We start from the raw sequence: 23,861 nt of genomic DNA, 5'->3' as shown, positions 1-23,861 counted from the left end.
CATACTAACAATTTACTTGTGCACCAAATTACTTTCCTATTCGTACTGTATGAGTATAGAATTTCCCCAAACCTACCCCAAAGGAGTATTATCAGAGGTAAAAATACATCCAGTTTTTTATATTTGCTATAAATCTATCTTTTTTTGGTGAACTGCATACTCTTCTTCTTATCAGATTTTTCTGTTGATGTTTGTTATACATATTTTTAGCAATTTATAAGAGTTCTATGTACATTCAGATTCAGTCAGATTTCAACCCATTGTTTGTTAAATGCTTAAAATAAATTTTGCTCAAGTCATTCGATATTTTTCTTTATCGTTTTTCATTTTGATAACAAGCTTAAAAAGACCTTTCTCACCCTGACATTGTATATTCCTCAATATTTTATTCTTTCTAGTATGGTTATAGTTTCTTTTCTTTGATGTATGTATCTTTAACCCATCTGAAATAGAAATCTGTGTGTTGTGTGTGCAGTGGAGATCTAACTTTCCTTTATTCAATGGCTTGCCAAATGGTTTAGTAACACTGAGTTATGAAGTAACTCAATCAGGCAAATGCAAAATAAAAGTTTCATGTTTTTCTTACCTGATAAAAGTAAGGATTAGGCTCAGATTCTCCAACTCCCTGAAAATCTTCAACATTAATAAGCTGGAAGTCATAGAGCAAGCCAGCATTTGCTGTACTAAACTCTGGCAAAAGCTGCACATGGGGTAAGTTTCCTAGATTCTTGTATCGCCAGTTGTAGAGGTTGCATAAGCTTTCAAAGACAAATTCCCCCCAAGCAGGAAATATTAGCAAGGCAAAATCCATTTTACTACACATAAGGGGGTTTGGGTTTCTAAAGAACTGTGCTCGTCCTTTTAATTTTCATATTACTCATTTTATGCTCATTTTTTATCAACAATGCTTTTTCAAACTTCGCCCCCCAACAGGTAACCAAATCATAAAAGATTGATAATGTTACAGAAATGACAGATCCACAGTGTTCTCTGAGGTAGATGCTATCTTTACTCCCTAAATTAAAAAAAATCTGGGAGGAGTCTGTAACGTAAGAAAATTTTTGAGGTAACTATGAAATGGATACATTTTACAAAGTGAGTAAGAACTGATGTGTCCTCCTCTTGTTCATTTTTAGCTTTAGATTTCAAAATGATATTAATCATACATCTTTGGGGGGCATGAAGGGAAGTGACAGTGAAAAGAAGCCCCTTAGTTGTAATTCACTTAAATTAATCTCAACGAGTAAAATGAAGGAAATAATTTGGTCAATTCATACACCATGATGAAGACAATAAAGATAATTTCCAACCTGTAGTTTTGTCACCAGCCAAACTCCTGGATAGCAGGGAATGCTAAACATCTACATGAAAAAAATGCTGTCAGAGTTTCTGCTGTGGCACAGGGGGTTAAGGATCCAGCACTGTCTCTGAGTCCGTGTGGGTTTGATCCCTGGCCTGGCAAAATGGGTTAAGGATCTGGTGTTGCCACAGTTGTGTAGTTGCAGCTACAGCTCAGATTCTGTTTCTGGGCTGGGAAATTCCATATGCTGTGAGTGCAGCCAAAAAAAAAAAAAAAAAAAAAAAATGCTATCAAATACTTGGATCATGGAACTGATGTCCTTAACAGGAATTCTATCCCTACTACCAAGCCCCGGCCTACCCCTGTCTTCTTTACCTTGCTCTGGCCCTCCCCTGGGCATCAAGGTCCACAGTGGGAACTCCAACACGGACAAAGCGAGTGAACAGAGATTGTTCCATGTTTGAATACTTCTGAAAGGCCATGTTCTTAATGACTGGAGGTAACTGGTGATGATCACCAATCATAATCCATCGTTTTAGTCGGCTAAAACCATCCTGAGGGTTCTAGAAACAAACAAAAGAAAATGTGGAAATGGCAAAATACCCCAATTAACAAATTGGCTTGTTGATTTCCAATTGACTACACAAGATTCTTGCTATTCACAAAACAGCTATATTAGTTTACTAATTCTTGTTACTCACCAGCTCCACAGAGAGGAATCTGGAAAATTTATAGTCACCTGTATGGGTACAATTGCTCTTGACTGCCAGTGTTTGGGAAAGGATCAAGGGATTGAGAAGACAAGCACAGAATTATCCCACTTTAACAGGTAGGGTAACCCAAAGAGGTCTGGGACACTTAGGTTAGAATTAGGCAAAGGGATGTGTGGACTCTAAAATATGGCACAAACGAACCTATCTACAAAATAGAAACAGACTCGTGGACAAAGAGAAGAGACTTGTGGTTGCTGAGGGGGGTGGGAGGGAGTGGAATGGATGTTTGGGGTTAGTACATGAAAACTATTACATTTAGAATGGATGAGCAATGAGGTCCTACTGTATAGCCCAGGAAACTAAATACAGTCTCTTAAGATAGGCCATGATGGAAGATAATATAAGAAAGAGAATGTCACTTTGCTGTACAGCAGAAATTGGCACAATATTGTAAATCAACTCTAGTAATACAATTTTTTTCCCTTAAAAAAAAAAAAAAAAAAAAAGAATCAGCCAAAGAGTGCACAAAAAAAACCAGATACCCAAGCAGGGAACTGGAAAGATGTTCAAGTACTTGTATCACAATTACTCCAAGAGCCTGTCTGGAACCCTCAAAGAAGTAATAATTGTACCTTCTTCAATTTCCTATATTCTACTTCAGTTTCCTACTCTACATGTCTCCCTGTTCCTTGAAAAACATCCTGATAAAATACATTCCAAGGTCCAAATAATTTGGCTTATAAAACAACTTTGCAACCCAATTTACCTATAAGTTAGAGTAGCTTCTATGCAATTGAAAATTCCATACTTTGTTTATGTTTCCATAAATAGTAAAGGCTACTGTACAGTAAGAAAATATTTTTAAACATCAACATTTAACTCAAAAATTCAGGCATAAAATAAAGAAAAGCAATGTAACCAAGATCATAAGCAATTCTAGAAACAGCTCTAACAAAAGAAATGCAAAAAATAACCCGTCTTCTCTCCGAACTTAATAACAATTTAATTTTCTTGATTAAAATTACTCTTTTTGTTGAGATAAAGTATGAATTTTTAAATAGTACCCCTGATACAATACAAAACACTAAATAACCAGTGAATAGATTAAAGGAAGTTTACAATCTTAAAATAGAATATCAAACGTAATGAAGTTAAGAAGAATATATAATTATGGCAATTAGCACCCCAAAACTATGTAATTTTCTGATGCTGCCCCCACCCTAATTCTTAAAACTCTATTTTCTTTGCTTCAGACTCAATATCTTACCTGTAGAAGAAGAGGTATAAAAGTTTCTATCTCTAGGATTTGAGCAGCCTCTTCCATTAAAATGTTGTCATACTGAGAAAGGGAGAAAAGGGAAACCTTGTCAAAAAGACTGCTTAAGAGCCACACAACTATCACAACGGTAACAACCGTCCAAAATAACCCCAAATAATTTCAGGCAAAAATAACACACAAATTATTCAAACGGAAAATTCATGATCTCATTTACCATTATTCTGCTGCTTCTCCAATTCAAGTCTTTAACTTCAGAGAAGCCCTCTAACTATGGAACTCTCTGCATTGAGGAGATCTTGCTTATCATTTCTTGGAATGCAATATCAACTTAGCTATTTTCTTTCTTTCTTTTTTTTGTCTTTTGTCTTTTTAGAACTTCACCTATAGCATATGGAGGTTCCCAGGCTAGGGGTCAAATTGGAGCTGTAGCTTGCTGGCCTGCACCACAGCCACAGCAACGCTAGATCCGAGCCGCATCTGCGACCTACATCATAGCTCACCTACATCATAGCTCACGGCAACGCCAGATTCTTAACCCGATGAGCAAGGCCAGGGATGGAACCCGCAACCTCATGGTTCCTAGTCAGATTCGTTAACCGCTGAGCCACGATGGGAACTCCAACTTAGCTATTTTCAATCGAATTCTTTAAGTTCCATATAAGTAAAAATCCACCTATATATGTGGTCATTTCCATTGGTACCCTTACCCTGGGTAGTATTTTGCAGTAATTGTTATGAATACTACTTGGCACTCAACAATCCCCTTTTGTTTCCCTGCCATCAGCATTCAGTGCATCACCAAAACACGTCAATTTTACCATCAAAATTTCAAAATCCATTCATTTTTCTCCATTTCTACTACCACCACCACTCTAATCCAGGATCTGACTACTGCCAGCAACCTCTTTACTCGTCCCACCCCTTCCTGTCTTGCCTCCTCTAAACCACTCACATGATAGTCATCACATCACATCACCTGGTTTCTAACCCTTCATTGGCCTCCAATAGTCTTAGGAAAAAAGGACCCTTAGTGTGGACCGCAAAAGAGGTATTAATTGGGACCTATATTCAATTTGGCCCCTGCCTTCCTCTTCTGCTTTATATGTCACCTTTCTCCTTACTTTCTAAAGCTTCAAATATGTTGACCTATTTCATTTTCTCAGAAATGGTAAATAAAACCATTTCTGCCTCAGGCCCTCAGCACCTGCTATTCTCTCTTCACTTTTTTTGTCTGAGTGGCTCTTTCTCATTCTTGAAATATCAGCTTAAAGCCCACTTTACCCAGGCCTTCTCTGACCTCTCAATCTAAGACAGCTTGCACAGTACTCTCTTCTTCTGTCTCATAGCACATTACAATCTACAATTCTATCTGTATAGTCACATACTTGTTTAATGCCTGTACCTTCCTGCTAGCCCAGTTTCCAGGAATGGTAGGGACTGCATGTTTGAAAAATAATGAAAAATTAAGTATTTCTCCAACCTAAGGAAACTTCATTCTTTCTTTCATGTAGTATCTTCTCTTTTATCTGCCTTTCCTCTAGATTTATTCTCAACATGCTTTACCTTTCCCTTCCATTTTGGATTGGTACTTAGTATGATATCCTATTCCTTGTTTTACTGGTAAAATACCTTATTTGAGAATGCCACTAAGCATAAATTAGAGTTCCTCTGTTTTCTATTTTTAAAGTTTTCTCTGATTATTTTATTTTCCAGGAAAGTGGAAAGTAGGAGGAGCATATTTACTCTTAATGCTTAATTAACTCTTTTCTTTTAAACTAATTGCTCATACATCCTATAATTTCTATGCTACTCATTTTTACCAAAATATGTTTTTGCTTCTATCTACATTTGTCCAAGATTGGTAGCCAGGCTGGATTTCCACTAGACATGATGAAAGTTAAGGTTCAATTCTGCACTGTTTCTTATTGAAACTACCTGAAATTTTAGGCATATGGAGGGGTGTCTTCTTTAGCTCTACGTGATGCTAAATTTCCCTATTACAATGGTTAATTAGGTCATCTTGGTGGGAACCTAAGAGAAAGAGGGTTCAAGGAGCCATATTTTCTCAGAAGTTCCCCTGTGGACTCTCAAGATAACAGCAGGATAGATGTGCAAAACAGAGCGGAGCGGCTCAAAGAAAACAGCTTAAAGAACCTGCTTTCTGAGAAATAACTGAAAATCTAATGCAATTTAACCTATAAAAATATATCTATAGATTGTTAAAAATGAGATTTTAGTCACAAAGCAAAATTATGACATAACTATATCAAGAAAGTATTAAGAAAGGAAAAAATGTACATGAATGTGCTTGCATGTCTCTTCCGGGACAACACAGAATCAAAAGACAATGCCTAAGGAGTTCCCTTAAGAGTTCCACTGGGTTAAGGATCTGGTGTTGTTACTGCTGTGGCTCAGGTTTGATCCCCGGCCTGGGAACTTCCACATGCCACAAGCATGGCCAAAAAAATGAAAACAATAAAAATAAAATAAAATGGAAATGTAATATTCTTTATTGATATAAGTGAGAAGGACAAAGCTCTAAATCAGATACATGTATAAGTTTGATAAAAATAAAACTTCAAAATTAAAAATATAAAAATATATGAGGGATACCATCAGCACTCATCTTAACTATCTTTATTTATTTATCTTTGTCTTTTGTCTTTTCAGAGCCACACCCACAGCATATGTAGGTTCCCAGGCTAGGGGTCTAATCAGAGCTGTAGCCGCAGGCCTATGCCACAGCCACAGCAACACTAGATCCAAGCTGCGTCTGCGACCTACATCATAGCTCACGGCAATGCCGGATCCTTAACCCACTGAGCAAGGCCAGGGGTCAAACCCACAACCTCATGGTTCTCAGTAGGATTTGTCTCCACTGTGCGATGACGGGAAGTCCATTAACTATCTTTAGATGTATAGCACAGTGTAAGAAAATGATTAATGAAAATGTGATAAGCTATAAGTACTGTTTTGTTTTTTTTTTTTTTACAAGTACTGTTTTTTAGAGTATGCAAGTGAACAGCTGCATGAAAGCATAAATACTCAATTTAGGCTGCATCATTTCCCCTTGTTATTATGCATATATGATTTAATATCAAAGTCAGCCCTAAGAACAAAATATTTAGGTGAAAAATTCGCACTAATAATTTGCAAAAGGTAAGTTCTCACCACTAGGGTAAGTTCACACTATCTTTTAATAAATTGTTGTATTTCTCCTACCTTGCAGCTGAGGAAACTTTAATCCAAGATAACAACAATTCTATCACCTTGAATTTATTTAGCACTTATCTTTCAGTTAGCTCATAACATTTAAAATTGTCAGTTATTTTCATTAACAAAAGCTTTGGTAAACTCTGAATTCAAACAAGTACACAAACATTATTATAAATAACAGATAAACCCAGTGGCAGGTAAGTTAAATGATTTGCACTACAATCTGAGTTTAGGTCAGTAGCACTAGCAAAGTCAAAGAGCCTGTAAATTCAAATTTACTGCTCAATTATTAGATTCCATTTCAACTGAGTCACAAGTAACAGGTTGTCTTGCCCTTTAGCTCTCTAGTCCTTATCAAAGGATGAAGTCATTTAAATATCTCCTTTGACAGTTTAAATAAATAAGCAGACTCCATATCCTCACATAGAAGGCTTTTCATTTAATGAATGAACAGATGACTGGAAGTGGATTTGTGCTTAAAAGGTAAACAATGCAAGCTTATAGATGTCTAACAGGCAAAAAACCACTGTCAAATGTTGTTTTTATAAAGTTGTTAGTTCTGGAGATTTTTTTTAACGTGGAAAAAATAAATTAATCCTACCTTACCAAGCAAGTATGAGAAACTGGTTAGATAATTATATGATTATAATATTACTTTAAAAGACGTAAGTCTGATAACTAAATTTAGAAAAATAAGATTTTGAGCTTACTAATCCTATAAACATGGGAGGTTATCATCACTTTTAAAAGAGACACTTAGGAGTTCCCGTTGTGGTGCAGTGGTTAATAAATCCGACTAGGAACCATGAGGTTGCAGGTTCGGTCCCTGCCCTTGCTCAGTGGGTTAACGATCCGGCGTTGCCGTGAGCTGTGGTGTAGGTCGCAGACGCGGCTTGGATCCCACATTGCTGTGGCTCTGGCGTAGGCCGGTGGCTACAGCTGCGATTCGACCCCTAGCCTGGGAACCTCCATATGCCATGGGAGTGGCCCAAGAAATGGCAAAAAGACCAAAAAAAAAAAAAAAAGACACTTAAAGTAAGTATAAATGTAAACTTTAGTAAGTAGCTATATCCAAAGGAAATGACCTAGTATGAGAAAAGATGAGAAGGGAACAGAACAGAACAAATAGCTGCATAGATGATGAATTAAGGAATTAAAATCTAAGCCTTTACCTTGAAACCTAACTTTACTAAATCATGTCGTTTTAGGGCTGCATGAGTACAGGTCATAGCAATGATTTTGGCTTCTTTCACCAAAAGGTATTTAGATCTGTCAAGCCCACTTCGAAGTAGTTCAGAGGCTCTGAATTCCTATGAGAGTAAGAGAATAATGAGAAACTATTTTAGGAATTTTAAAAAGTTCATGCATTCATACAATCCAGTTCATGAGACAATGTGAGAAATTAATATAAAGATCTCAAAATAAGCCTAAAGAATCATAATTCTGTCCACTATTAAGGTACTAATTGAGTTCATATAATAGCTGATATCCAAGATAATATCAATGAGAATATTGAATATTAATTACCATGGTACCTATATTACTCAAGGGCAATCCAGGAAAATGGACACTACCACATGCATTCTGACCAAAGGGAATTTATTGCAGGGAACTGGTTATACAGGCTGGAGGAGCAGAAAAGCCAACCAGGGAAAGGCGAAGTTAACACAGAGACTGGCAACAGTAGGAAATTATGGCCATTCCTAGGCTAAGAAGTATAAAAAGGGGAGGAAGTGTTATCAGAGCCCAGAAACTGGGGTACCAGAATAAGTTGGAACCACAATGGCCAGGCCAGCAGAAACTGGACCTACGGAAGAGATGGAGGTAGAGGGAGCTGGTGAGGACATATCCTGGCTTCTCCCTTTCTTCTATTTCTGCCAAATTTCTCATTGGCTAAACCCTGCCAGAAGTCAGCTGCATAAGAGGCTGGGAAATTAATCCTCCAAGGACCAGCCTTAGCCCTGCTGCAGCAGAGGATCCTCCACAGAGTGAAGTAGGAGAGTAGACAATAGATGGATATGAGGGGCGAGCCAGCCCAAACAATATCTAATGTCAAGTTTTACCAAATCTGATCATTGTATCATACTCGCTTCTGACTTTTAAACATTTTTTGTTTTGTTTTTTTAAGTAATTAAAGCACTACAGGTACAGGCAGAGCTATCTTGTGTATATATCTCCCCCCCTATCTCCCAGGCCAAGCAGCTATTATTATAAATCCTATGTTTTAATCCTTTTATATTCTATTTACATAATCATAAATATAATACTGTTTTGCAGGTTTTTAAATTTATCATTATTATACATATACTAATATGTATATGTGTATTTATTTTTCTATACCTGCCATCCATCCATTTCTATCCACTTACCCACACCATGTATCATTGTTTACTGAACATCTACTATGTTCTAGACATTGTTGTAGGAAGTAGGGATATAATCATATCTAAAAGGTACAAAGACACAGTCTTTGTCCTTCTTACTGGAAGTAATCCTAAACCTTCTTACTGAGGAATCTGAGCCTGACTGTGATCCTTTTCCGGGATGGCTGTAGTATTCCAGTGATGTTTCCCATAAGGAATGAGAAAACTAGGGAAGCATCCCAGTGGGCCCCTGGGTTCCAAACATATTATTCTCTGTCCCCTTTGTATAGTGGTGATTCTTATTTCACCTTAATAAGCAGGAACAATCATCCTGGTTAAAACAGAAATCTCATTTTTTGCCCGCTGGTCTAAGGCATAAAGAACCTAGAATGGCCAAATTCCAAATCAAAGAACCATTATTAAATCTACTAATGGAAGCATTTCTTTTGTAAATACTAAGACTTTCACACCAGAAAAGCCAGGATAATGGGGATTCAATATGTATCTTAATTTTCACTTATTTCTTCAACTACAACAATAAATGTTTCCAATAATCTCACTTAAAAGTATTACATTGGTTTGTTAGGTGTGAATATTCTATTTACCACATTTAATAAAAGAAAACCAATTAAGCTTAAAACCTTTAAAGCAAAGTTAAACGAACTTGAGAATCCTTACCTCGAGCTGAGTAAAGATTTTCTTGATATGCCTGAAACATCCTTCAGCAATTTCCATGTCTTCCTCATAAGATCGGCCTTTAAAAATGGGTTGAGGGGCATTTGCAAAGTACTCATGAAAAGGGAAGAAAGTGGAAACTTCGGTAACATTTGGCAATGTGTTACCTTTATTTTTCACTTTGCTTATATACTCTTCCCAACGAGACATTACCTGTAAGAAAAAGCGACTTTAGGTTAAATTTATCAGCTATTATGTCTAAATAATAAAATAAAAAAAATTAAAAAGACATCAAGTAAAAATAAGATTTGGTAGGTAAAGGAAAAGGAAAAGAAAAGCAATCTTTTACTCAATAGGAACTATTTCTTATCCAAGTTACTGAAAGACTGCCTTTCTTTTATAAAAGTAATTTTTAAGAGTCTAAGAAAAAAAAAAGTCTTTAATCAAAAATGTACAGATGGAGAAAAAACTAAGGATCATCTCATAGGACTTTGATTCAAATACTTAGATTTTCCACATATATTAAAACAGTTTATTATTGATGATCAAAAAAAAAAAAAAAAAACAAAACCCTCTTTGGTCAAAGAAATTCCTTATTTTTTCACTATCTTGGTATTTCTCCATATATGGTTAGGTCCAGCTCTAGCAGTTTTTAGTCAATTTAACACTTGTCAACCCTTCTTCTGGACCTTCATAATTCTTCCAATTCACTTTAATACATTTACAAAGAACTTCTGGTTAAGTTAAGCATATATTTGAAAGCTCCTTTTATAACTTCTCTAAGATAGCTAGTTTAATTACATCTTGGTATAAATATTAACTACACCTCTGCTCAGTTCGTATTTAATCTCAATTTCTGTAATTCTCTCAAAATTTGTTATAACTGCAGTGTTTCTCAAAGTGTGGTCCTCAGGCAGAATATCTGAGAAGCTAAATAAAAATGAAGATTCCTAGATGCCATCCCTTATGGAGAGAAAGTCGCTGGGGATTGAGATTGAGAATTTCCTTTTTAAACAACTTCCCCAATGTGATTACTGCATGTTGATCCACACCATAAGGCCTCAAGTTCATATTTCCCAAATTACCTAAGCCTTTGCGATTTATATATTACTTCTACTACTTTTAAAAAGCAGTTTTCATTAAGAGCCTAGAGACTTATTTTGTGACAAATATGCACTTAAGCATGATCTTTACTCCATTATTCAAACTTCTAAACAGTCTGGGTCTAATGTATACAACTTTGTAAGACCTAGCATATGCTCTGTGTTTTTACAAGAACCTATGAAACCTGCTCATTTTGAATGGACTCAAGTGGTTTGTCTATCTGCCTATAACAAGCATAAACTCTTTTTTTAATAAACATTTTAAAATTTCAATGTTATAATTTATACCTAAAATATACAAATAGTACAAAGAGAATATAGTTATAAAAAACTTCATTATTTATGTTTAATCCATTTAAAAATTATCTGTAAACCGACTATTAAAATTTATTTTTATTCATTTTACTTGGCTTTCTATTTCTCATTGATTTTCATATCCCAAATATTAACCCTAACAAAAGCAAAAACATATCTCTATAAACTGAAGTCAAACAATGTTTTAACTTAAAGTCCTACTTTGAAATGAATTCTTAAAAAAAAAAATGTATTTCTGGAAATTTAAAAAGAACATGTTTTCCCTCATTAGTTGATTAATATGCATATTAAAGGTAAGTTAGAGAACTGCATTTCTTATTGTTGGGTACCTAGGCTATTTAGTTATATTTCTACCGTAATGAAAAAAAAGAGATTAGAAAAAGAGGGAAAAAAATTAAAAGTAGTAGCACTGGCCTTTCACTGAATGAGTCATCAAGCAAAGTTATTTAGTAAAGAAAATTGAAGGTAACAGGAAACACAAACGCTTAACATTCACAAATATAGCGCTGGCAATAGCAAACATTTTAGTCTACTCAAAGAAAAATAAGCTTTCAAGAAGGAACTAAGAGCCCATACCAGTTCCCAGATGAGACCATACTATAATAAAGCATTATTTAAAAAAACCCTTAATCTCTTACCTGATATAAGAAGAAATAGCCTGCAGTTTCACAAGTATATGAAGCATCTCCTGGAACCCCCAGACTCTTCTGTAATCTTTTGACTTCTTCTAAAAGTTCTATTCTTCGAGCTAGGACATAATTAACTCTTCCATATCTAAAAATTTCAATTAAGTAAAAAGGCAAAATTACATAATGAAGAGACTTTCAAAGAAACTGTCTGTAAAATATTTAAGAAAATCTTAACAGAAACTAAGTTATACAAAAGATCTTGCTGGGAGTTCCCGTTGAGGCACAGCAGAAACAAATCCAACTAGGAACCATGAGGTTGGGGGTTTGCTCCCTTGGCTTCACTCAGTGGTTTAAGGACCCAGTGTTACCGTGAGCTGTAGTGTAGGCTGCAGACGCAGCTCGGATCTGGCATTGCTGTGGCTGTGGTGTAGGCCGGCAGTTATAGCTCGGATTTGACCCCTAGCCTTGGAACTCCATATACCGTGGGTGTGGCCCTAAAAAGATCTTACTAAGATAATGAAGGTGGCTACACTAAAGAATAGACTTTCAATGTAGAAAAAAAAAAAAACCAACTGTTTTCTATTGGTAGAAGATGCCATCCTGGACTTCCATAACTAGAGAGAAGTCAATACCTCACCTCAAAGGACAGGATGACTCTCTTGATAGGGGTTAATGAGGCTGGTGACTATAAGTTGAAGACAATGCTCATTCACCATTCCAGAAATCCTAGGAAATTCTTTAAGAATTATGCTGAATCTACTTGTGCTCTGTTAATGGAACAAAGCCTGGCTATTTACAAGATGGCTTACTAAATATTTTAAGCCTACAGTTTGGACCTACTGCTCAGAAAAGAAGATTCCTTTTAAAATATCATTGCTCACTGACAACACACCCAAGAGCTCTGACGGGGATGTACAACAATATTCATGTTGCTTTCATGCCTGCTAACACAATATCCATTCTGTAGCCCATGGATCAAGGAGTCATTTTGACTTTCAAGTCTTATCCTTTAAGAAATACATTTTGAAAGGCTATAGCTGCCACAGACAGTGATTCCTCTGATGGTTCTGGACAAAAGTAAACTGACAATCTTCTGGAAAGGATTCACCATTTTAGAGGCCATTAAGAACACTCATGATTTGGAGCTACTGCTTTGGCACAGTAGGTTAAGACTGCAGTGGCTCAGGTCACTGAAGCGGTGAGGGTTCAATCCCTGGCCCTGGCACAGTGGGTTAAAGGATGCAGCATTGCTACAGCTGTGGTGTAGATCATATCTGCAGCTCAGATTCAATCTCTGGCGTGGGAACTTCCATTTGCCATGAGTACAGCCATCAAGAGAAAAAAAGAAAAAGGAAAGAAAGAACATTCGTGAATCACTAGAAAAGGTCAAAGTATCAAAATTAACAGGAGTTTGGAAGAAGTCAATCCTAACCTTCCTGGGTGACTTTGAGGGGTTTTAAGACTTCAGTAAAGGAAAACAAACTGTAGTTGTCATAGAAGTAGCAAGGAAACTAGGCCCTAAAGATGCGACTGAGGAGTTCCTGTTGTGGCGCAGTGGTTAACGAATCCGACTAGGAACCATGAGGTTGCGGGTTCGGTCCCTGCCCTGGCTCAGTGGGTTAACGATCCGGCGTTGCCGTGAGCTGTGGTGTAGGTTGCAGATGCGGGTTGGATCCCGCGTTGCTGTGGCTCTGGCATAGGCCGGTGGCTACAGCTCCGATTCGACCCCTAGCCTGGGAACCTCCATATGCCGCGGAAGCGGCCCAAGAAATAGCAACAACAACAAAGACAAAAAAGACCAAAAAAAAAAAAAAAAAAAAAAAAAGGAAGGAGGGGCCTGTGGTTTTGTAGTTCTCTTCACACGGGTCCCCTGCCTTCCTGAAAAAAAAAAAAAAAAAGATGCGACTGAATTGTTGCAATCTCATGATAAAAGTTTAACAGGTGAGGAGTTGTTTCTTATGGAGGAGCAAAGAAGGTAGTTTCTTCAGATGGAATCTATTCCTGGTGAAGATGCTATGAAGACTGTTGAAATGACAACAAAGTATTCAGATTCTTACATAAACTTAGTTGATAAAGCAATGGCAGGGTTTGAAAGAAGTGACTCTAATTTTGAAAGAAGTTCTACTGTGGGTAAAATACTACCAAGCACCATTGCCTGCTATAGAGAAATCCTTCATGAAAGGAAGATTCAATTCATTTGGCAAACATCAGTGTTGTCTCATTTTAATAAGTTGCCATAACCACCCAACCTTTAGCAACCACTACCCTTATCAGTCAGCAGCCATCAACATCAAGGTAGGCCCTCCACCAACAAAAAGATTATAACTTACTTAAGGCTTAGATGTGGTTAACATGTTTTAGCAAAAAGTTATTTTTCCCTCTTTTTACGGCTGCACCTGAAGCATATGGAAGTTCCCAGGCTAAGGGTTGAATCAGAGCTGCAGCTGAAGCCTGTGCCACAGCCACTGGATTTGAGCTTGCATCCATGACCTACACTGAAGCTTGTAGCAATGCTGGATCCTTAACCCAGTGAGTGAGGCCAGGAGCAAATGCTGGGTCCTTAACCTGCTAAGCCACAAGAGGAACTCTAGCAATCAAGTATTTTTTAGTTAAACTATGGGAATGTGATATTCATTTGACTATGGTGGTCTGAAACTGAATCTGCAGTATTTCTGAGGTATGCCTGTACACAATTATAAATGATGGCGTAATTACAGCAGATTATTGGAAGAGACTAACAAAAAATTATTTTGGAGAGGCAGGATTATGAATGATCACTTCCTCTTTACTATCTTACTAGATATACAAATTTTCCTTTAGGAAAAGTGATAGTACTTTTATTGTGAAACGAAAGTCACTATTTTTCTTTTTAACTATAACAAACAGAGAGAAATGAAATAATATGCACAAACACACATTACTAAGACCTGGGGCTTGACTTCTGTATCTGAAAGCAAAAAGTATTTTTTTCTTGAGAAAGTTGGTAGTACCTGAAATCACTTTAAAAAATTCTACTATATTTAAAAACTATAAACTTTACTATAATACGACTATAATTACAAAATTTAAAGCATTCCATCAGCACCTATACATTGACTGAATTTTGCATTATTAGATTTTAAAGTTCAGCCCACTTGTGTAAGTCAGGATTAATAAGAAGTACACATGGGAGTTCCTGTTGTGGTTCAGTGGGTTATGAACCTGACTAGTATCCATGAGGATGCAGGTTCAATCCCTGGCCTTCTCCATGAGTTAAGGATCCGGCATTGCTGGATAACTGTGTAGGTTAACCGTATAGGTTGCAGATGTAGCTCGGATCTGGCATTTCTATGGCTGTGGCATAAGCCAGCAGCTGCAGTTCTGATTGGACCCCTAGCCTGGGAACTTCCATATGCCATGGGTGTGGCCCTAAAAAGGAAAAAAAAAAAAAAAGTACACATGGACAGCATTACTGGCCGATCCAAAATGAAAAACCTAGAGCCCCAATAACTTAATCAGAGTTGATCCTGCCCCCTGACTTTTTTTTTAGAAGCTTAAAAATGTTTGGTGAGCTCTTTAATACAATAACCCCAAAATAAATGCAACACAATAATTTAATACTCTTTTAGTCTTTTGATGTCTATCATTAGTTACAAGTAATGTTCAATAGTCAAAAACTATATTAAATATGTACAGCTTGTTAATTATGCCTATTGTTTGAAACTGTGCTGAAAAATGAATTTAAGTATAAATGTAATGAACTATTATAAAGCAATTTTGAAGGAAAACACCAAAATACTAACAGCAGAAGAAATCTGATTTGTAAAAACTTTAATCACTTTATATAATACTAAATATAAAGTCCAGCTAAACTGGCATACTGAAATAATACTTATAACTTCAAAGCTTATACTATCATTAATCTCCAATTGCATTTTGTTAAATGAACCACTTAATTGGTATCTAAAACATATACAAATTAAAAGGATGAAACATGAAAAGGAATTGCATTAGGCTGTGCAGTTTTGGTTTGGCAACATTAATTATTTTGATAAATAGAAAGCAAATGGAAATCTTCAATTTAAAAAAGAATGAACAAGGTAACTCTCTTCACCGAAGTAACTGTACATTTGAGGTAAAATGGCATAAACACGTAGAACTGAAGCTGAAGGAGATCATGACCAGGCTTGGGGTCAACTGAGTATAGACTATGAAGGTTATGGTAGAACCCTTCAGAATTCAGTTAGATTATTCACTGCTCTCTTCTAATGTTTCTTCATTCAAGAAACAATAAGAGGAAGTTCCTGTCATGGCTCAGTGGTTAACAAACCTGACTAGCATCCATAAGTACATGGGTTCGATCTCTGGCCTCGCTCAGTGGGTTAAGGATCCAGTGTTGCCATAAGCTGTGTACAAGTCATAGACGAGGCTCAGATCCTGCACTGCTGTGGCTCTGGTGTAGATCAACCAGCAGTTGTAGCTCGGATTGGACCCCTAGACTTGGAACCTCCACATGCCTCAGGTGTGGCCCTAAAAAGGCAAAAAGACAAAAAAAAAAAAAAAAAAAAAAAAAAAAAGGAATCAATAAGAGAAGGTTAAAAACTCTTTACAAACTCATATACTGTTTCAAAACTCATCCCCATTTGCTCACCTACTGAAATCTTTCTCTGTCTCCAGCTCTTCTTCTCCATGACCAAGACGCAGGAGGTGGCGCTCATCAATGTCTAAAGCCATGATTTTCTCAAACAACTGGTTCAGGGCCTGGAAGAATAAAAAAAAGGATGATAGTAAGTTTTAAAGAATCAGGAGGCTCCTTTTAAAAGTTGCAACAACTAAAAATCAGATGGACAGAAAAGAATGAGCATTGCCTAGTCAGATAATCAAAGTCAAAACACAGAAGAAACATCTTACATTAGGCCGTTTAAACAAAATAGTATTTCTATTGATTTCTGATATTGCTACATGTGTATACTTTGTCAAATTAATAACTGGAAATCATAAAAACCAGCAATTACATTTCTGCTTATTTATGAAAAGAGAAGGCTTTGGCTCAGTTTCTACTTCCCTCAAGTGGTAATAATTATTTAAATAATAACCACATCAAGTTTCATTTTATTCAACAATTTCCATGAGTTGCAAAAAACTGAGTTTCTCTAGTTGTGTAAGGCCTCTTAGGAGGTGTCTGGGTAGAATACATCAAGAGGACTACAGAGAGGAATGGTAAACTGCATCATTCCAATCTTAAGCTAAAAATCCAAATTAGTTCTGTATACAACCATGAGCAAGGTACTCATCGCAGACTATCCTGATGAAAGCCATTTGCCCACAAAGTGTTCCTATTTAGGGCTCCCTGATATCCTAGTATTTATTATCTGAGAATATGCAGTTACAAGGGTTTGCAGAAAGGCAAAAGTTTCACTGCATGGAAAGATACACAAGAAAAGATGACATTTAAAAATTAGCTCCCACTCAAGCATTTCTCCTAATTTACCATTAGTCTAAACCTGCCCATGAAGCCAATATCGAGACTTGTAAACATCCAGGCTATATAGAGTATACAAATATCTTTTGTTATCAAAATTCTAGCAATTAGATCTCAAAAACTGAAGAGATAAACAAATTTTCAGAAAAAAAAATTCACACTATCCCAATTCTTGATAATCTACATCCCAAACTTGAGACCCATTAAATCAGACTCTATGGCATTACTCACTATCCAAACCTTCCCTGTCCAAATTCATGAACCACATAGATTTAAGGGGCAAAAAATACTCACATATTACAATCTCAGAAAAAACTGCAAAACTTCATTCTGAATTAAAGTGATATTGGAGAACTGTTTAAATTATATATGTGAGCCAAGACCTGGCAAACAAAACAGTTGTGAAAAACCAACAATTTGCATTAGAAAGTTCCCTTATGGCACAGTGGACTAAGGATCTGGTCTTGCCACACTTGTGGTGGCATGGGTTCAATCCCTGGCCTGGGAACTTCCATATACTGTTGAGTGTGGACCAAAAGAAAAAAAAAAAAAAAAAAAAAAAAAAAAGAAAGAAAAAGGAAAAAGGAAAAGAAACAGTTTGCATTGAAGAGGATGATTTGATTGTCAAAGGAACAAGAAAGGCCATTAGCAAACAATTAACTCTTTGGCTGTTTTTGCAAAATAACCTTCTCTACAATTGTGCTACACAAGTCAGCCATAAGCAGGGGATACTACAGAAAGTCATTATTAAACTTTGACAAATTTTACTAAAAAATATTATGTTAAAACAATACATGAATAACTCTTTAATCATTCTAAGAATCTTCAATATATATTGATAAAATTATTAGAGACTAAATTTATTAAATAGGAAAAAAAAGTCTTTACATAGTTTGCTCCTTTTAACAAGATAAAATCTCAGAGTTCCTGTTGTGGTTCAGCTGTGGTGTAGGTCACAGACGTGGCTCAGATCTGGCATTGTTGTGGCTGTGGTGTAGGCTGGCAGCTGCAGCTGCTACTTGACCCCTACTGACCCCTACTGAGCCACATGGCAGCCCTTAAAAAAATAAAGTCTCAACTTTTTCCCCTGTACGATTTTAATACACCAGGCCATTTTTCCTTATAAACTTTATTTATTTATTTATTTAGTCTTTTTAGGGCTGCACCCGTAGCATATGGAGGTTCCCAGGCTAGGAATCTAATCAGAGTTGTAGCTGCCGGCCTATGCCACAGCCACAGCAACGCCAGATCCGAGCTGTGTCTGCAACCTACACCCCAGAGCACGGCAACGCCAGATCCTTAACCCACTGAGCAAGGCCAGGGATCGAACCCACAACCTCATGGCTCCCAGTTGGATTTGTTTCCTCTGTGCCATGACGGGAACTCTAACCCTGTTATAAACTTTAAAGATATAAAAACATAAATGCATGAATTGGATAGTATTACTTTTTTTTTTTTTTTTTTTGCTTTTTTGCTATTTCTTTGGGCCGCTCCCACGGCATATGGAGGTTCCCAGGCTAGGGGTCTAATCAGAGCTGTAGCCACCGGCCTACGCCAGAGCCACAGCAACGCGGGATCCGAGCCGCGTCTGCAACCTACACCACAGCTCACGGCAACGCCGGATCGTTAACCCACTGAGCAAGGGCAGGGACCGAACCCGCAACCTCATGGTTCCTAGTCGGATTCGTTAACCACTGCGCCACGACGGGAACTCCAGTATTACTTTTAAAATCGTGAGATTAAAATTTGACGAATAACAGAGTAAATGACATTTAGCATTCTAAAAACCCAGTGTTTCTTTGTAGACTAACTTTTTTAAAGGACTGGTTAACCACAGACACTATTTTTTTTTTTTTAATTTTCTTCATATGTCTTTTTATTTTTTTAATTTTTTTTATTCTTTTTTTTTTTTTTTTATTTTCCCACTGTACAGCAAGGGGGTCAGGTTATCCTTACATGTATACATTACAATTACATTTTTCCCCCACCCTTTCTTCTGTTGCAACATGAGTATCTAGACATAGTTCTCAATGCTATTCAGCAGGATCTCCTTGTAAATCTATTCTAGGTTGCAGACACTATTGTTAATACGCAATCAGAGAAATTAAGTACCTTTGGAGGTTTAGATTACCGTGCAAGTTTCATAACATGTTTCAAAATATTCTGAGCGCTGCCTGTCACATTTCACATGAGAGTTAGTAAATATTACTTGTTCTTCCTCATTTCTATGACAGTGACAGCTTCGGAATTCCTCAGAACACATACATATATAAAGATCATTTTTTCAGCCAGTATTTACAAGAAAGGAGCTTGTTTTTCTTTGTTTTAGCTATTTATAAAAACCTTATGTATTGGATCTGCAACATAACAATAGTCCTTCTGTGTAATATACATATTTATATGTATATTTTATAAGGATTTAAAATTCAATCCAGTCTTAATATGATCTACGTTTAGTCTTTGAGGAATATCTATTCTACTAGTAGAGAAATACTACTAGTAAGGGGTAATGCTTTTGATCTCAAAGTAAAAGGTCTAGCTTAGCATGGAAGATGGGGAAAGGGGGAAAAGGGCAATTACCAACTATCCAAATATACTTAGGTTTTCCACATTTGGACTGCCTCCATTTGAAATAAAAGATTGTTTTTATATTTTTCTCAATATGGTCTGGTCATGACCAGTGATAATCCAAGATTAAATCAATAATAAACACTATGCTCATTAGCCTTTCCTGGTATTTTGTGTGCCCATAATCAGGTTATCATATAAGAAGAAATCTCCATTGTGCTTTTAAGCATCTCCTGCTCCATACATGCATGTCCATTCCTTACATACAGATACTTCTTACATGTCTACTTCTTACACCCACACCCACACCCACACACTCACTCTCTTTCTCTCTCTCACCTGATTGGAATGAGTAACAATCAGAGTCCTCTGCTCTGGGAAATTGTGATAGATATTGGATATGATTTGGACTGCCACATCTGTTTTTCCTGTACCTGGTGGTCCCACAACCTAAAAAGGCAATGAACACATAGCACAGTACTAAGTTAAAACTGAAATTTTAAAACTGAAAGATCAAATAAATTAAAAAATTTGCTGGATGAGTTCACTGCAGAATGGACAAGACAGAGTCGTGAGCTTGATGACAAATCAATACACATCACCCAATCCAAACAACAAATAGGAAAAAAAAAAATTTAAAAGAATAATAAACACAGCCTTGTGACTCCATGGGGCAATATTAAAAGACTTAACATATCACTGAAGTTCTGGATAGACAGATACCAGGAATAAAGGATAAATATTAAATATAATAGACTATTTTTCCCTAGAATTCTTTAAAATATATTTGATGTTTGCAAGAAGTTCTAGTACTGCCTGATGGTATTTTCAAGGTATTTATACATAATAGTAAGAAAACAACAACACAAAAGGGGAAGATTAATGGACCTACATGAAAGCAAGGATACTCCATTCAACTTAAGAGACAAAATACTGATTCTAAGTAGACTGTGAAAAGTATGTATATTGTAATTCTCTAGAGCAGCCATTAGGAAGAAAACTGTACAAGAGATATAGTAAAACAACAAAACGAATAAATAAAAATGAAACACTAAGAAATAAAAGGCATACAAATAGGAAGAGAAGAGCTAAAACTGTCGCTGTATGCAGATGACATGATATTATACATAGAAAACTGTAAGGACTCAACCCAAAAACTACTTGAACTGATTAATATGTTCAGCAAAGTAGCAGGCTATAACATTAACATTCAGAAGTCAGTCGCATTTCTGTATACCAGCAATGAAATATTAGAAAAGGAATACAAAAATATAATACCTTTTAAAATTACACCTCAAAAAAAATCAAATACCTCGGAATACACCTGACCAAGGAGTTATATGCCGAGAACTATAAAACTTTAATCAAAGAAATTAAAGAAGACGTAAAGAAATGTAAAGATATTCCATGTTCATGGATTGGAAAAATCAATATTGTAAAAAGGGCCATACTACCCAAAGCAATCTATAGATTCAATGCAATCCCTATCAAATTACCCATGACATTTTTCACAGAACTAGAACAAACAATCCAAAAATTTATATGGAACAACAAAAGACCCAGAATTGCCAAAGCAATCCTGAGAAACAAAAACCAAGCAAGGGGCATAACTCTCCCAGATTTCAAGAAATACTACAAAGCCACAGTCATCAAAACAGTGCGGTACTGGTATCAAAACAGACAGACCGACCAATGGAACAGAATAGAGAACCCAGAAATAAACCCTGACACCTATGGTCAATTAATCTTTGACAAGGGAGGCAAGAACATAAAATGGGGAAAAGAAAGTCTATTCAGCAAGCATTGCTGGGAAACCTGGACAGACGCATGCAAAGTAATGAAATTAGAACACACCAGAGTTCCCACCGTGGCACAGTGGTTGACGAATCCGACTAGGAACCATGAGGTTGCGGGTTCGGTCCCTGCCCTTGGCTCAGTGGGTTAACAATCCGGTGTTGCCGTGAGCTGTGGTGTAGGTTGCAGACGTGGCTCAGATCCAGCGTTGCTGTGGCTCTGGTGTAGGCTGGTGGCTGCAGCTCCGATTCAACCCCTAGCCTGGGAACCTCCATGTGCCACAGGAGCGGCCCAAGAAATAGCAAAAAAAAAAAAAAATTAGAACACACCCTCACACCATGCACAAATATAAACTCAAAATGGCTGAAAGACTTAAATATAAGACAAGACACCATCAAACTCCTAGAAGAGAACATAGGCAAAACACTCTCTGACATCAACATCATGAATATTTTCTCAGGTCAGTCTCCCAAAGCAATAGAAATTAGAGCAAAAATAAACCCATGGGACCTAATCAAACTGAAAATTTTTTGCACAGCAAAGAAAACCCAAAAGAAAACATAAAGACAACTTACAGAATGGGAGAAAATAGTTTCAAATGATGCAACGGACAAGGGCTTAATCTCTAGAATATATAAGCAACTTACACAACTCAAGAGCAAAAAAGCCAATCAATCAATGGAAAAATGGGCAAAAGACCTGTATAGACTGTTTTCCAAGGAAGATATACAGATGGCCAACAAACACATGAAAAAATGCTCAACATCACTGATTATTAGAGAAATGCAAATCAAAACTACCATGAGATACCACCTCACCTCAGTCAGAATGGCCATCATTAATAAGTCCACAAATAACAAGTGCTGGAGGGGGTGTGGAGAAGAGGGAACTCTCCTACACTGCTGGTGGGAATGTAAACTGGTATAGCCACTATGGAGAACAGTTTGGAGATACCTTAGAAATCTATACACAGAACTTCCATATGACCCCGCAATCCCACTCTTTGGCATATATCTGGACAAAACTCTACTTAAAAGAGACACATGTACCCTCATGTTCACTGCAGCACTATTCACAATAGCCAAGACATGGAAACAATCCAAATGTCCATCAACAGATGATTGGATTCGGAAGATGTGGTATATATATACAATGGAACACTACTCAGCCATAAAAAAAGAATGACATAATGCCATTTGCAGCAACATGGATGGAACTAGAGACTCTCGTACTGAGTGAAATGAGTCAGAAGGACAAAGACAAATATGATATCACTTATAACTGGAATCTAATATATAGCACAAATGAACCTTTCCACAGAAAAGAAAATCATGGACTTGGAGAATAGACCTGTGGCTGCCCAACGGGAGAGGGAGGGAGTGGGAGGGATCGGGAGCTTGGGGTTATCAGATACAACTTGGAATGGATTTACATGGAGATCCTGCTGTGTAGCATCAAGAACTATGTCTAGATACTTATATTGCAACAGAACAAAGCGGGGGAAAATGTAAACATGTAAGAGTAACTTGGTCCCCATGCTGTAGAGCGGGGGAAAAAAAAAAGAAACACTAAAAACTGTTCAAATAACTCAGAAAGCAAGAGGAAAAGGGAAACAAGAACACACAAAAAAAGGGAACAAACATAAAACAAATAATAAAATGGTAGGCCTAAATCCAAACACATTAATAAGTACATTAAATGTAAATGAACTAAACACACCAATTAAAAGCAGGAACTGTCAGAATAGATTTAAAAAAATGCCCCAACTATATGCTGTCTATAAGAAACTTCAAATATAGGTAGGTTAGAAGTAAAATGATGGGAAAAGATATAACAGAAAGCTGCAGTGGCTATATTAATATCCAAGTAGACTTTAGAGCAAAGAAAATTACCAGTGATGATGTCAGACATTACATATGATGAAAGCATCAGTTCACCAAGAAGACATAGCAATGCTAAAAGTGAATGTATAAGATATATACATTCTTTATAAAGTTTTAAAATACAAGAAGCAAAAATTGAAAGAACTGGAAGGACAAACACATTCACAATTATAGTTGGAGACATTAATATTCCTCTCTCGTTATCAACAGGAATAGTAGGTAGAATACCAAGGACAGAGAAGTACTGATCAATACTTCAACATAATGGATCTCACTGACATAAATAGGACACTCCACCTGAAAACAATAGAACACCACATTCTTTTCAAGTGCACATGGAATATTCACTGGTGTCCTAGGCCACAAAATGAACCTTAACAAATTTAAGAAAACTGATGTCATAGAAAGCATGTTCTGTGACCATAATGGACTTAGACCAGAAATCAGGATCTGCAAGATAACAGGAAAATCTCCAAATACTTGGAAATTAAAGATACTTCCATATGCGTGTCAACAGACTTTTTCTGTAAAAAGCCAGCAGGTAAACATTTTAGGCTTTGTG

At 36.6% G+C, this 23,861-nt stretch overlaps 1 protein-coding gene across 5 annotated transcripts in view; it reads right to left on the bottom strand.

Annotated features, from left to right (window-relative positions):
* Positions 1 to 23,861, bottom strand: part of AQR (aquarius intron-binding spliceosomal factor) — a 97,929-nt gene that overhangs the window by 18,267 nt on the left and 55,801 nt on the right. For 3 of the 5 annotated variants that reach the window (XM_084975059.1, XM_084975054.1, XM_021098271.2), the window contains exons 23-30: positions 19,962 to 20,072; positions 16,224 to 16,333; positions 11,603 to 11,738; positions 9,550 to 9,759; positions 7,681 to 7,818; positions 3,281 to 3,352; positions 1,676 to 1,863; positions 587 to 758 (exon numbers count right to left, since the gene is read on the bottom strand). In XM_084975059.1, coding sequence (XP_084831185.1) covers positions 587 to 758; positions 1,676 to 1,863; positions 3,281 to 3,352; positions 7,681 to 7,818; positions 9,550 to 9,759; positions 11,603 to 11,738; positions 16,224 to 16,333; positions 19,962 to 20,072 — 1,137 coding nt within the window. Of the gene's footprint in view, positions 1 to 586; positions 759 to 1,675; positions 1,864 to 3,280; positions 3,353 to 4,789; positions 6,066 to 7,445; positions 7,819 to 9,549; positions 9,760 to 11,602; positions 11,739 to 16,223; positions 16,334 to 19,961; positions 20,073 to 23,861 lie in introns of those variants that run through there. The other 2 variants (XR_014814538.1, XR_014814534.1) reach the window with 2 other exon arrangements.

The sequence above is a fragment of the Sus scrofa genome, chromosome 1 (genome assembly GCF_054392235.1).
Source record: "Sus scrofa isolate SSC_HxYL_T2T_F1_AM1 chromosome 1, Sscrofa_HxYL_maternal_Yorkshire_Landrace_v2.0, whole genome shotgun sequence".
Lineage (NCBI taxonomy): Eukaryota > Metazoa > Chordata > Mammalia > Artiodactyla > Suidae > Sus > Sus scrofa.
Note: the sequence above shows the minus strand (reverse complement) of the source record. Positions and strands in the feature narration are given on the sequence as shown.